Source organism: Vigna unguiculata, chromosome 10, assembly GCF_037176805.1.
Source record: "Vigna unguiculata cultivar grain cowpea cultivar isolate G323 ecotype 2 chromosome 10, ASM3717680v1, whole genome shotgun sequence".
NCBI classification, from domain to species: Eukaryota; Viridiplantae; Streptophyta; class Magnoliopsida; order Fabales; family Fabaceae; genus Vigna; species Vigna unguiculata.
Genome location: NC_140801.1, coordinates 31570662 through 31586340, shown reverse-complemented (window position 1 = coordinate 31586340; position 15679 = coordinate 31570662). Strand labels below are relative to the sequence as shown.

General features: G+C 37.5%; 1 protein-coding gene across 10 annotated transcripts; it reads left to right on the top strand.

Moving 5' to 3' along the window:
* The first annotated feature begins 1574 nt into the window (after nucleotides 1-1574).
* Nucleotides 1575-15066, top strand: LOC114166503 (uncharacterized). Of its 10 annotated transcripts, XM_085667860.1 has the most exons (8): nucleotides 1575-1832; nucleotides 1943-2012; nucleotides 4515-4608; nucleotides 11415-13009; nucleotides 13159-13468; nucleotides 14128-14155; nucleotides 14229-14341; nucleotides 14417-15066. In XM_085667860.1, exons 4-7 carry the CDS (start codon nucleotides 12951-12953, stop codon nucleotides 14255-14257), a joined length of 426 nt encoding a protein of 141 aa, XP_085523986.1. In that variant the 5' UTR covers nucleotides 1575-1832; nucleotides 1943-2012; nucleotides 4515-4608; nucleotides 11415-12950; the 3' UTR covers nucleotides 14258-14341; nucleotides 14417-15066. The 10 variants fall into 10 exon arrangements, 4 of the variants coding, with proteins under 4 accessions (XP_085523986.1, XP_085523987.1, XP_085523988.1 ...); XM_085667861.1 differs by lacking the exons at nucleotides 1575-1832; nucleotides 1943-2012; nucleotides 4515-4608 and adding an exon at nucleotides 11226-11243; XM_085667862.1 differs by lacking the exons at nucleotides 1575-1832; nucleotides 1943-2012; nucleotides 4515-4608 and having other exon boundaries at nucleotides 11313-11901; nucleotides 12388-13009.
* Nucleotides 15067-15679: the final 613 nt, after the last annotated feature.

Below are 15679 nucleotides of genomic sequence, written 5' to 3'. Positions count from 1 at the left end.
GCATATATCTAATAATAAATATAATTTTATTTACTAATTTTACAAATATTATTATAAAATTTTAAATAAAATAAAAAAATAGGCCAAAAAAATTAACAAAAAAATAGTCTAAGACTAAAACTATAATGACATTTATAAATTAATATAAGTAATTCTATACATACAATGAACAAATATATACATACAACGAAAAACTAACCTCTTCTAATTGAAAGACAAACTTTGAGAGGAAGTCTAGGGTCTCCGCACACTGCTGGCCAAATGGGAACGAAGAGCAAGTGGGACGAATCTCAAAACGCTGCAAATGGGGATGAAAACGGAAAATAATCAGTTCAAAACGCGTAAAATCAACCCATAATCAAACCCCAACAAGTTTGATGGCGAAAACCTTTCGAAACTCACCTGGAAGGGGTCGGAAATGGCGTCGCTGGCGGGAACTCTCGCGGAAACGATGAACAGCGCGAGGGTTTCTCCGTTTCACGCAAAGATAAACTGAAACTTAACGTCAGGGGTGTTATGTCCGACGTTAAGTGACGTCGGGGGTGGGAGGGGCCGACGTAAAGGGACGTCTGGCACGCGCTGGTCCGACGTCAAGGGACGTCTGTCGAGCTGGGGGTCGACGTCCTTTTTTGAGTGACGTCGGGGTATTTTTTAACAGACGTTAAGTAACGTCTGCCCGCTCCATGTCAGACGTTAAAAATGTCTCGTTATTTACAAAAATGCCACCGCTCATTTTTAACGTTGGGCTTTTTTTAGGCAGACGCTATTGGGGTGACGTTAAAGGCCTTTTTTGTGTTAGTGGAAGTAGGCCTTGTCCAAGTTTCTTGATAGAATGCTTACACGCAAAATTGCATGATAATATTGTTCTCATAGATTTTAGACACTAATTCAAATTTGTATTTTAATTTTAAGTACGTAGTGCAGGCTTTGACTGCACGAAAATATTAGCCTTTAAAAATGCAATGGAACTTTTGAAATTATTAGCAAAGCAAAGGTTCTGGTTTTTTCTTAATCGAAGCCTATATTTTGTCTATCTAAGTATAAGCTTCGATTCTTTGAATAAACCGGAGACTATATTCAAATAGTTATAGTATAGATTCCGGTTTTACAAAAAAATGAAGGTTATACCCATTTATATACACTACAAGAAAATTCTTAATTATTTACGAAAATTTATCTACGAAATATTTTTCGTAAATAAATTAATTTTATCTACCAAAATTTGGCGTAGATAAAATTAAAATTCATAGATAACAAAAAAAAAGTTATATACAAAAATTTTGTCGGTAAACATAATAAGCTTTAACAGAATTTTTTCATACGAAATTTTACCTACAAAATTTGACGTAGAAAGTAAATTTTATAAAAAACAATATAAAAATTATTTAAAAAGTAGTTACTTACGAAAGATTTTTGTATGTAAAAATTATATATATTTTTATTAATTTTCTTTTTAAGTTATAGTTTAACACTTGAAATAAGCAAACATGACCTTGAATTGCAAAAACTATTTTTCTAAGTTAGCCTTCGCTGCAAACTTGACCTTCACTGCAACTTCCTCCGCTGGAAATGTGACCATTAGTGAAACGCTCACCTCGACCTTCAACTTCGAAGCTCACTATATCGTACACTGTCGGCAAGAACACAACTGAGGTTTGTCGAAGGCAAAGTGTCCTAACGAGGTTAAGTTCGTTGGCAGTTAAGCAAAGCAAAGCATCCTATGTCCGACTATAACTAGGTTGACATCCACGAAACAGAACCCCCTTCACAAACTAGAAAGAAGCACAATGGGGAAGGATTCATAAACCCTTCGTGAATTGGTTTTTTTGGTCGTAAGTGATGATTTACGGTTTTACAATTTGGGTTTTTTTGGATAGTTTTCTCGAATCCCCACCTTTTCCAATCTAATTAATCTTCTATTTTCAACCATCTAATACATGAGGATGCATGATGATGGAGAAATTGGTGATCGAGCTTGATGATGGAGAAATTGGTGACCGAGCTTGATATGTGTAAGTTGGTCTCTATTCGGATGTATATATGTATTAATGTTTTTTTAGGGCTTTCCTTTATTTGTAGCTTTGTTTTAAAGTAGATTGATATTAATGTCAATTTAGAGTGAATGTGATAGGCGAACCTCAGCGAATCTTCGGTGGAAACTCCTTGCAAGGTCGTCAGTCGTCAAACGTTCGGTGAAAATCCACCAAATCGGCAGTGGAAGACGGAGTTCCAGTGGGGAACTCTCACTGAAATGGTAACTCGACGAGGTTAAAAACCTATTCTAGGGTTAGGGTTGAGCTGAGACGAAAGGGGAAATAACACTCTCATTCATCAAAGCTATCGATTACAACTAGCAGCCTGCCTTTTATAGATGAAGGCAACGGTAAAACAGAAAAGAAGAAAAGAGAATGTCGTCTAACATAAATCCTAATGATAAAGGTGAGAAAATGCTTGAGGCTAACAAACGTGAAGCTGATGGAAGAAACACGTGAATGAAACGAGCTAAGGGAAGAAACATGTGAATGAAGAAAGCTCGCGTGAAGGAAGAGAGCTTGCGCACAATCAAGAGGGTTTGAATGAAACCCTAGCAGAGGGTTGGCCTTCGTAAAAGAGGAAGGCTAGGGCTGCACGTTGGGTGTGTTGGCGACAAAGGGTTGTTGTGCGTGAGAACCCTAGCAGATCACTTGTGTGGCTCGCGTCCCTTCAATCAACACTTGGGCTGGACTTATTTGATGGCCTGAAGTACACGTGCTGGTGCTGAAACATTGGAGGTGTACGAAGGAACCCTAGCAACAGCTCTCCACGCGTGGTGTGTAGAAAACAAGAATTAGAAAGAATTGGGCTGCACACGAGGCCCATTCAGGAGATGTTGGACACGTGTATGAAGGAATTGGCGGCCCAAATAAAATGCTGCTACGTAGTTGGTCTAACACGTTCCCATTCCACACTTCATCAAATGCTTCAATTTGAATAGTTTGGCTGCAATTAGTAAACCAACCCAATTAGACAACTTTTATTTAATTAAAAGAAAAATAAAAGAAAATAAAAGAATAGCCTAGGCATTGGCTAATGCTATGAAAAGCCTCTTAGGGTGATATTCATCAGAATGAGTGTGGTAGACTTGTAAGGTTTGAATATGGTGAATATTGCATAGTGTTGGTGATGTGATCCCAACAAGGCTTATAGCTTGAGCAACGCCTAGGCCCAAATCATGCTCAAGGCCCAATCCATGGCCTACATGCATATCAAGCCCAAGCCCATCAAGAGGCCCAATAAAAAAGGGGCATACTTAAAATGATCCAATTGGGCTTCATCCAAGATGGCCCAAATCCACATGGGCTTCTCACACTCTTCACATGGGCCAAAGAAGATGTGAAGATTTGAAGAGGTGTATGGAAGAGCAATAGAATAGCAATAAGATTGGCTTATTGTTTAGGCCTTGTTTTCTAGAATAATAAGTCAAACAATGTGTAGTTGAATTGATAAAATTGGGCTTGACTAAGCCCAATAGGAGATTTGGCCATGAGCTATCAAAAGAGCCAAGGTGGACTAAGTGGAAGTCAACACTTCTTCCTACACCTCATGGATCCAAAGCATCCAAGGGTTAGGAATGCTTCCTCCTTTTCCAAGGCATCATCCAATGGCCAAGATCAAGCCTTCTTCTCCAAGCTACCATCAAAGGCCAAGATGCTTTCTCCTTCTCATCCAAGGGTCAAGATTCCTCATGTGTAATGGCTTGAGTATAAAAGCCTTAATTTTTCAGCATTGTACTCACTCTTGAACTTTTGTGCAATAGACACTTTGAGTTGAGAATACTCCTCACTATTGCCACTTGAGAGTCATCTTTAGAGAACTTACTCTTTTTACCTCTAGCCCCCTTCCTAATCTAGAGCTACCTCTAAATCGCTCACCCTTTCACCTATCCATTGCAAGCAAGAGCCTACAAACTTGCCTTCCATTCTTCCATGCTTCCTTCATCATTTCCACTGCACTTGGAGCTTTATGTCTCCACCAAGCTCCATCAGTTGGTTTCTGTTTTCAAACGATGTTATATTTATGATCCTTCCCATGTTGTTCTTGTTGTAATACTATCCATCTTGAATGAAAATAACAAAAGAAAAGAGAAAAAGTAAGGAAAAATAACGCTGAAGCTTCTGTTTTGTTGTAGAATATTTTTTGAGAATATACAGAGTACAACATTTGAAAGACCACTTACTAGTGGTGTTGGTTATGCTTTGAAAGTTCTTCATTCTGATAGGACTTTTGAAATTATTAGCAAAGTATAGGTTCTGGTTTTTTCTTAATTGAAGCCTATATTTTGACTATCTAAGTATAAGTTTCGATTCTTTGTATAAATTGGAGACTATATTCAAACAGTCATAGTATAGATTCCGATTTTACATAAAACTGAAGGCTATACCAATTTATATAGGGTAATTTGTGAATTTTACTTCTTCGCGAAAAATTTTATTGCATTGCACAACTAAAAAACTTGATGTTCTTCTTCTTTGCAGCTACACAACTCACATATTCCTCCATAATTTACTTCGTTGCTGTAGAACTCGTCGCAAAATCTTCATCACCATAGTTGCAAGGTCCGTCATTGAGGTTGGTTTATCTTTTCCCTCTTTTTATTGAAGTTTTTATTTATCTCTGCCATTATATAACTCTAAAATGTGACCTGTGGTGCTGCCATTGGAATCTAGGTTTCCTTCCATTGTCACTGTGACACATTTAGAGCGCTATGTGGTGACCTATTGTTGCATAAGGGCTTTCACTCTTGCTTCTAGGTTCCTCTTCGCCACTATTTTGGCCTTAAAAATTTTGTATGATTTTTATTTATTATTTGAAATATTTCTTTTTTAATATATTTTTATGTTCAATATGTTAACTTATTTATTAATTTATTATTATTTTGAAAACACTATATATATATTTTAAATGGTTGAGAGTACTAGCTCAAATGGTTAAGAGTACTTTGAATGTGTGAAAGGACTTGGGTTCGAGTCCTATGTGTGTCCATGTTGTGTGTTATTTTAAATGTGTACAATTATTTTATTGATATATTTGAGAGTGAAATGTGACAATGAAATCCTAAAATATTGGGGATTATCACAAATGTGTTTTAGTTGAATTAGTTGTGCAATTGCCTTGTGATTGAGGGGTTGTGGGTTCAACCCTTGTTGAGAACAAATTAGCCCTTTATTTTTGTTAAAATGCTTGTGGTCTGAATGTGAAAGGGTGGGAAAAACCCTAGAACTCTTGGGCAGCCAAGGGAGGGGAAAGACAACAGCCATAATGAGATATGAAAGACAATTATACTTAATTAAAAGCCTTTTTCGTTTTTTTAACCATAATTAAGAACCATATAAAAAGGGAAATTTGAGTAATTAGAAGGGTTTTGGTGAAGTCTGAAACCTAGAGTGAAAGAGGAGCACGAGTTTGGGGTGCCAAGGGGAGTCAGAGAGAACCAAGAAATCTGAGTTTTGGAGAGCAAAAGGGAATTATTGGTGGTAGTGCAAAGTTAAGGTTAAAAGACCCAATTGAGCAAGGAATTTCAGGTTAGGGGAGTTCTCTTGCTTGTTTTTATGATAGTGAATTTCGTATACTTTGAGATGCATGTATAAACTGTGTTTGATCATGAATTTTCGTGCTTCTCCTGGTATGAATCAGTGGTGAAATTGTTGCTATGTGGTTGGGGTCCATTTGTTATCCATTGTATGGGAATTTTGGGGTAATTGTTGTACTGTTGGTGTTAAGGGTCTGTTTTCGCAATTGGAGTGACTAATTTGATGTTCAAATGATGCACAAAATGTTGAACCTGTTGTGTATTGCTAGACATATTTGAATGGGGTTCTGGGTTTTTGGGTAAAGGTTTCTGCGTGTATGATAGGGAGAGTATTTGTTATTCTCGCTCGAGCTAAACAGGCTCGCCTAGGCGAGAATAGCAGAAACGAAATTTTGGGTATGTTTGCACATCTCGCTCAAGCGAGAGCTGCTCGCCTAGGCGAGGATTCGTGAAAACGTGAGGTTATGCTCGAGGGTCTCGCTCAGGCGAGGAGCCCAAGTTTTGAGTGACAGAGTACCTCGCTCAAGCGAGAGGTACTCGCCTAAGCGAGAAATCGGGGTTGATGCATGTGTGTTCTGATGTCTCGCCGCCTAGGCGAGTGTTGTTGTGTTGAGCGAAGGGGGATCTCGCCCAAGTGAGATGAGCTCGCCTAAGCGAGCCTTCACACGTGAACCCTGGTAGCACGCTCGGTCAAGCGAGGAAGCTTAGCTTAAGCGAGACAGGCCTGGTCGCTTAAGCTAAGGCTTTTAGCCCAAGCGAGTTTAGTGCAGTTTATGTGTAATGATTGTACTCTTTGATGAAACGTGGATCAGGAGATGCTGTGCCATGAGCGGGTAGGTTCATGGATGGTGGATAACATGTGATGGTATGAGCGGGGAGGTTCATACTCGATTACTCTCCTGTGGGGATACGAGCGAGGTAGGTTCGTATGTTTCGTGCTCACAGTTGAGAGATGCTGCGTGCGGGAAGGTACGTAGCTTGAGGATCACATGTGTTGGACTACGGGCGAGTAGGTCCGTAGAGTAGGACTACGAACGGGAAGGTTCGTAGAGGCAGGACCACGAGCGGGCAGGTTCGTTTGAGCATCATGAAATCCTGAGTCCATGGCTAACCTTGTTGTATGTTAGAGGTTGAAAAGCCTTGGGGTGTGTTGTGAATGTAACCACGGTCTATCTGTGATAATAGGATTGGGTGTTTTGAATGGGGTTTTGGGTTTTTGGGTAAAGGTTTCTGCGTGTACGATAGGGAGAGTATTTGTTATTCTTGCTCGAGCTAAACAGGCTCGCCTAGGCGAGAATAGCAGAAACGAAATTTTGGGTTATGTTTGCACATCTCGCTCAAGCGAGAGCTGCTTGCCTAGGCGAGGATTCGTGAAAACGTGAGGTTATGCTCGAGGGTCTCGCTCAGGCGAGGAGCCCAAGTTTTGAGCGACAGAGTACCTCGCTTAGGCGAGAGGTACTCGCCTAGGCGAGAAATCGGGGTTGATGCATGTGTGTTCTGATGTCTCGCCGCCTAGGCGAGTGTTGTTGTGTTGAGCGAAGGAGGATCTCGCCCAAGTGAGATGAGCTCGCCTAAGCGAGCCTTCACACGTGAACCCTGGTAGCACGCTCGGTCAAGCGAGGAAGCTTAGCTTAAGCGAGACAGGCCTAGTCGCTTAAGCTAAGGCTTTTAGCCCAAGCGAGTTTAGTGCAGTTTATGTGTAATGATTGTACTCTTTGATGAAACGTGGATCAGGAGATGCTGTGCCATGAGCGGTTAGGTTCATGGATGGTGGATAACATGTGATGGTATGAGCGGGGAGGTTCATACTCGATTACTCTCCTGTGGGGATACGAGCGAGGTAGGTTCGTATGTTCCGTGCTCACAGTTGAGAGATGCTGCGTGCGGGGAGGTACGTAGCTTGAGGATCACATGTGTTGGACTACGGGCGAGTAGGTCCGTAGAGTAGGACTACGAGCGGGAAGGTTCGTAGAGGCAGGACCACGAGCGGGCAGGTTCGTTTGAGCATCATGAAATCCTGAGTCCATGGCTAACCTTGTTGTATGTTAGAGGTTGAAAAGCCTTGGGGTGTGTTGTGAATGTAACCACGGTCTATCTATGATAATAGGATTGGGTGTTTTATATTATTTAATTTATGTGATTTCTTATATTATTGAACTCACCCTTTCTGGTTGTGTTTGGCGATGATCGTGTAACTCGTTACACGGAAGCAGATGATAATACAGATGATGCTTATGGGTGCTTAAACTTGTAAAATATGCTTTACTAGTGTAGCGCTTGGCGACGAGGATAGTACCGCCAAGCGAGAGCTATAAATAGACAGGTCCCAGGAGCGCTTGGTGCTTGGCGACGTGGGAGTACCGCCAAGCGGTCTGGAGCAAAGTTTCGCTTGGCTATGCTAGGCGATAATGTAGGGGCAGAGGCTCTTTATGAAGGGTTTTGCATATAGTGGTTGTAATGGTTTGGTATGGGATATGCTTGGATTAAATAACCAGTAGGGAGGTTGGCAATGGAGTTGGAAATAGGTGATCAATGCGGGTGAGGAGGTCTGTATTAGTTGTACTCTTGTGTGGGGAGGTTCGTATGTTCCATGCTCACACTTGAGGCTATTATGAGCGGGGAGGTTCACAGAAGGTGTTCATGAATGTTGGACTACGAGCAAGGAGGTTCGTAGAGTTTGACTACGAGCACAGATGTTCATAGAGTTGGACCATGAGTGAGCAGTTCGTGGAAGCATGATAATCCCTAAGACCAAAGTTGGGTGCACATTCTTCTCATATAGGTTATGAGATAGGGATGACATGATACAAAGGAATCTATGAATAAGAAAATGGCTAAATTACTTTGGGGTGGGTGTAATTATCATTATTTATGTATGATTATTTATTTTAGCTCACCCTTTCTGTTTGTGTTTGGCGATGATCGTATGACTTGTCACACGGGAGCAAATGTGAATCTAGGTGAGGACATTGATGCTTAGTGGCGGAACTGGGCTAGTTATGGTGATTACTTTATGACTTGTTTTCAAAAAATTTGTAATTTTCCTTTATTTGGCTTTTGAATTATGGAAGGTAATAAGGCCTTTGAGGTGTATTTCTATTTCTCACGATATAGTTTTAAAATTTTCCAGCGCTTGGGAACCATATGCACTATTGAATTCCACATTTTAAATAAAAGTTGCTTTATCAAGTAATATCCGCCTAGAGTGTTACATTTGGTATCAGAGCATATGATATCAAAATGATTTTTAGGGCTTTAGGGAGTTAGCTTATTGTGTTATGGTAGTGAGCTTGTGTAAATCTATTTGGGTGTAGAGTCTCCTTGAATGAGTTATTTGTTATTTGTGTTGTTAATGTTTTGCTTGAGATGGAATGTAACGGTGTTTGGTACACTATCTCCCGTGATGCGAACTAGTTGGCGTCACGATGAAAATGTGTGATGTGAACCCAATAAGCCTAGTATCAAGACAAGGTACACCTTCAAGCCCATCAAGAGGCCCAATAACAAGGGGCATGCTCAAAAAGATTCAATTGGGCTTCATCCAAGATGACCCAAATCCACATGGGTTTCTCACACTCTCCACATGGGCAAAAGAAGATGTGACGATTTGCAGAGGTGTATCAAAGAGCAGTAGAATAGCAATAAGATTGGCTCATTGTTTAGGCCTTGTTTTTTAGAATAATAACTCAAACAATGTGTAGTTGAATTGCTAAAATTGGGCTTGACTAAGCCCAATAGGAGATTTGGTCATGAGCTACCAAAGGTCCAAGGTGGACTAAGTGGAAGTCAACATTCCTTCCTACACCTCACAGATCCAAAGGCTAGGAATGTTTCCTCCTTTTCCAAAGCATCATCCAATGGCCATGAGCATTGCTCCTTCTCCAAGCCATCTTCCACGACCAAGATTGAATGTCTTTCTCATCCAAGGGCTAAGAGTGCTTATGTGTATTTACCTTCATATAAAAGCCTAAATTTTAGGCTATGGTAATCACTCTTGAATTTTAAGCAATAGATGCCTAGTGTTGAGAGTACTCCACTCCTATTGCCTTTTGAGAGTCACTTGAGCTAGAGGATTGAATCATCTCCTCTAGCCACCTTCCTCTATCTTCTCTAAGATAGAGTTCATTACTCACCTTTCACTTCAATTCCAAGAACAACCTTCATCCTTCACCTTGCTTCCGCCAACCCACACTCTTCAATGGAGCTCTCTTCTTCACCTTCATCCAAGGAGTTCCACCATAATGGTATCTAGAGCCACTCAAGTCATTGTTCACCATTTGTGTTGATTTGAGTAAAGTTTCCTTCCATATCTTGTGCTTTTCTTTTCATTTTCGTATTGTTCATCTTTTTTTTGTTCCAGCACTTGTTCTTTGATTCCTTATTGTTTTTTATCATTTTAATCGGGGCATCTTTTAATTTTTAGTTCATCATCTTGTGTTTTTTCTTAAGTCATGTTTAAGCATTTTGTTTCATCTTCATTTTCGTTCTTATTGTTAAATTTTGTACTTGCTTGATGAGAACCAAGTCCTACATCACACCTTTGAGCTATGAACTTCACGTGATGCTTGTGGATATGTAAGGCAAAGGTCTCACTGTTTTTCTTCCATTTCACCGATTGGATTATGCTTTTAGAGTGTCCTAGATGTTCATCTTGATCTATGCTTGATTTTAGATCATAATCAAGCTCCAAATCGAATTGATTTGTCCATTGAACATCTTCCACTTTCAATATTTTTTTGCTTCAGTTTTCAATTTTTTTCCACTACACACCTTCTGTTTGAGAAGTGTCCCGAGTGACACAGTGCCCTAAATGGTAATCTGATTTTTGCTTCGAAAAGCTAAGTCATAGACGGAAATTCTCTAACAAGAATCATTCAATTATGTTGAGAATTGAATTCTATACAAATTTTTGAAGTAGAAGCAACTTTCTGCGTTTTTCAGTGTAAATCTACTGCGGTTTCTACTTGTGTCCTGACACACTTTTCTTGTTTGATTTAACTGGAACGATTCATAGCACCGAATCATATTCTGATTTTTTTCCCAATTTTCTCAACATGTGGATGAAAAATTAGCAAAAAGAATCATTCAAGTATGTACAGTACAAAAAATATGATAAATGTTCAAAGTTGAGCCATCTGTCAGTGTTTTTTGGTGCTGTGTTTTCGGGAAAATCACTGTTTAGTGCGTTTTTGGTGTGTTTTGCTTCAGAATTTCAGTGCTCTTGCTCTATACATTTGCTTGTTTATGTGTGTATTCCATATTGCCATCATTTGATTTCAATTGGAGTGGATTAGATCCCTCAAATTGGCCCAAATGCAATGAATACCATAAGCATCTTATGAGCACTGTAGTTTCTGTTTTCAGTTTTTAATCCATTCTAGTTCCATTCTAGGATTCCTTTTGATGTGCTTTCCTTTCTTTCAAGCCTTAATTTCTTGATTGTCCTTTTTGACTATTCAATTCAGTCTTGTTTCATGAATTCCACTTTGGTTTAGCATTTCTAATTGGCTTTTCTTGCTTTATTTGTTGTTTCCTTTCAATTACAATGCTCTCGGTTTTTGTGGTTTGATTTGGTGATGCAATGCTTTCTTATTGATACACTACAAAAAAAGTATTTTTTACTGGCCATTTCTTTCTAGCGGTTAAATAAACTGTTAGAAATATTTTCATTTTTGTGAGTTATTTTTAACTGCCACAACTTTTTGTTATTTTAAATTTAATTCTATTAACTTAATTAGTAAATTTATTTCAGTTGGTTCAATCTCTCCATTTGTGTGCTCGTGTTCTCTTCTGTATTTCCTACTCATACTCATCTCTTCTCATGCTCATATGTGTGTTTGCGTAGAACATGAGATTCTCGAAAGCTTCTCCAAGTAATTTCCTCATGTGAGATTTCTCTTTTGCCGGGAGTAATATGCCCTAAACCTGCATCCATCATTGAGGAAAAATTGAGAGAGAAGGAATAATTTAGCACTAACCTCGTTGTCGTCGTGCTCTATATGTTTATGGAGTGCAAGATCAAAGTGCGGAAGATTGATGAAGCATTGGATGTTCTAGACTAAAGGAGTACGAGTGGCCACTGTTGAAGGCCAGATTAACCTTTACAATGACAACCACAATATTGTACATGAACTGTTCGACGAAATGTTGAAGAAAGACGAAGTACATCTTCGTTTTTACTACTTCCACCTCTGATTCTGGCGATAATGTGTATTGTAGTGCCAAGGAGGTTGCAATACTCATCATTGGGGCCAATGAGAAAGAGAGTGGTTCGTCACGACATTGTTGACGTGCCACGGTGGGGAACCTAGCTGTGATGAGGCACACAAGAGGTATTATAATTATTAATTATGCATTTCCTAGTAGAAAAGTTCTTATAAGATTTTAATTTTAGTCCCATAAGATATCTTGTTTGTCATTAATCTTTAAGTACATATTTAGTGTGTATCTGTGTGCCATGGATTTCATAAATTTATGGTTTCACGGTTTAAATGATAGAAAGTCAAGAAGGACTTTGATTTTGTTATTTTCTCAATGTTGGGGTGAGGGATTTGTGACATTGATACTTATAATTTGAGTTCCTGATATATTTGGTTGGGTTTTGACAAATTAAGTTAAAATCATTTTAATTTGATTGTTCAATTACATGTTTATGCCTTCTTTACAATGTATTTACGTTCATGCTTTTGTGGCCAATGAAAGACTAAAATGCGAAATGACATGCGGAAACTGATAATGTGTCGTGGGTTTGTGGTGATTTTACAAGGTCTTTTTGTGATATGTCATGTTTGTCAATGGTAGAACTTTTCATTTTTCAGTTGTCCTTGCTATTGATTCGGGAAGAATATGCGGCTAGCTAGTTTTGGTTCTTGCTATCTCCAGGTATAATTAAATCTCTTGGAAATTAAAAGTGCATATGTTGGTTAGATTGGCCAAGTTACAACTTCAACAACTGACGTGAAACACTTTTAAAATTGCCAAATTCTTTGTGAAACTTTCTTTTACTTTTGGCAATGTTGTTCGCTGAATTTTAAATTTTTGTGTTTTGGATCGCTAGCTATTGTTTATTTTGTCCTTGTCCTTGGTTCCCTCGTTACTTTCATTGCCTATATTGTGTGGAGGACTCATTACTTCCTATACCTAGTGGTTGCATTCACCATTGCTGTTGGAGTATACTTAGGATTTAGGACCACAATCACATGTGGTGGTGGTGAGAAATAACTTATATTTTTGTTGTATATCGTCTTAAAAGTTGTTACGTTGAAAGCTATCAGTATGAAAGGCATGATGATCGCTTAAAATATTATATTTTAATTTTGAAAATGGTAAGTGTTTCTCTGGAAACAATGGTAATTATAGCTTTCTAGAGACACTTCAGTTCATGGTTGCCATCAACACCACCAAAGGAGTTTATGTATTTGTCCAAGCTCGTCGACTCTGGTAACAAATATCCCATTCTATGTCTTTTTTTTTCTCAGTTTTCTTATGTTTTGTTACAATTATGTGTATATAGTTAGGTTTTTACAATGATATATAATCACAGATATCATTAGATAATTTAGAAGAGGTGGGTGGTGTGTGAGTGTCAGGTATGGAAATTGCTTCAAGACAAAGTTATTCCAAAAAATGCACGCTTTCATATCAGGCACGGAGTCAACAAAAGTGATTCTAAACAATAAGGAGAAATTCTCAAAGAAGTATATGAAGTCAATCGTTGAGCTTGTTGGACGTGATAACTTGCTTTGTGCTGGACACCAACATCACAAACTTATTTGCAGTTCTCTTTGTTTTCTCTGTTCTCGGCCTTCCTTTGTTGAACTCTTTGATTCACTTCTTCTTGAAGCTACAAGTAGTTGGAAATGTGGACTAGTTCTCGTTATTCAAGATGAAACACTCAAGGTATTTCAACTAAACAAAAATAAATGAAGCTTATTCTTTATGTAAAAACTACCTCTTAACACCATTATTTATATTCCAAAATAACTAATTTTTTAAACTAAAAATAATTATCAAAATAACTAAGAATTTAAGTATAACTTAAAGTTTCATATTGAATGAAAATAAAAATGAAAGAAGTTGAGTGCTGAGTAGAAAAAATATTAACACTAAGTTTTCATTCTCAATGTTCTAATGTAGTTAAGCTGATATGCATGGTTGATAAAGTTTTTCTAAAGCAAAGTTGATAATGTTTTTCTTATTGGTTATTAGTTAGATTCAATCACAACTTGAGTTTTATCTTAAAACTCAATTTATAAATTTGTATTAATGTAGTTATTAGGTAACAAGTCAAAGAGTTGTGTATGGTTTCCAAACTTCTTTTTACTGTATTCTTCTGTTATAAATGATTATTGTATTCACACATTAGTATTATTATTTATAATGAATAATAATCGAGAATAAAATTAATATTTAAATATGGAAAATATTTGGTAAATTGGTAAGATATTTTACTATCTACTATATTATATCTTTCTTTAATGTTATATTTAAATCATATTTCTAACAATTATGGAAAATCACTCTTTCAACTTCAAGCTAAGAGGATTCTGTTTGCCCAGAGACTAGCGGCTCAAGCTACAAATGAGAGTAAGTTCCACTTGTCTTGCTTCAGGTTTTCATGCATTCTTCTGCTACATTCTCATCAGTTTATGTATTGTAGATTCAGCTTCTTCAGTACAAATACACTAGTACTTAATGACTAGTCCATTCAATGACGTGGCAACACGCAAATCCTTTGAAAGTCATAAATATTTAGGTCTCAAGGCTGAACAGGTAAGATGTCTAAACCATTTTCTAGCACTATATTTATAGAATTTTACTAATAGGTGTTGTTTCTTGTCTATGTAGCCAAACTGGAAATGTATACAAGAATGTGAAGAGGAAGATTGAGAGAGGAGTTTTTCCAACATGTATATCAGGAAACAACTTAGTATATCATTTCTCTCTACTAGCCAGTGATGAGAAATTGTGCTATTTCATGGCATGAAAGAAGACCATGTTCGTTTCGGGATTTTTTTCTTCTAGTATATCAATTGAGTTTCTTGATATGATGTATATCGGGATTTATGCTTTGGGATTTTTACTTTATTCTTTCCATATCAAGGTTACTTTGAAAGATTAGGAAAGGAGAGTTAGTAGCATAAACAGAGAAGATTTGCATATGAATGTTGTGTAATGATCAAATCAGATGATGTGACGATTGCAATGGCAGAAGACCTAGAATGGAACGAGCAGACTTGTTAGACATAAATGGACAAATTTATGCAGCGCAGGTCAAATTTTATTTATTTTAAAACCAGTTTTATTCCTTTCTACTAAAGCACAATTAATTATGCTGACATTTACCTTATTACAACAAGGAAGAGCATTGGATGTATATTTTGTGTATATTTTGCGGCTGCAAACCATGTCCTAGGATTTCAATCACAAACTATTGTACTTTTCTCTGTAAGTAAGGGATGATGGAAGTGTTTATGATAAATATGTTATGTAGACCATGGAATAGTGTCTATGTGTGAATGGTTGGATTAAATACTTTGATTCACTCTATTTTAATGGTTTAAAAAATATTTCAAATATTTTTTTAGCAGTTTTTAATGTGAATATGTGATATATTTTTTGCAGTTTTTAATTGTCAAAAAATGATATATTTGTGCCGGTCTTTAACCGTCAAAACATAATGTAATTTGTGGCGGTTTTTAACTGTCAAAATATGATATTTTGTGGCGGTTTTTAACGTCAAAATATGATAAAATATAATTAAATTAGACTACATTTTGTAGCGGTTTCTAACCGCTATTATTTTTTTTTCTTTTTTGACAGCAATACCAGCGGTTAGAATATTTTTGTCACAAACAGTTTTTGACATGTGTAATTTTGACGGTTATTTTAACCGTAAAAAATTTCATTTGTGACGGTTTTTAACCGCTAAAATTTGTAATTTTAACCGTCACAAATGTCAATATTTTTTGTAGTGATAGATAGTGGTAGCATCTTAGGTGGTGGATGTGATTCCATGCTTTAGCTTAATGCTTTCAATTGGCAATTACCTTCCCTCCCACACGTAGTCCGGTTTGAGCTACAAATTTTTGTTGAGAGTGTTGAGTGCTA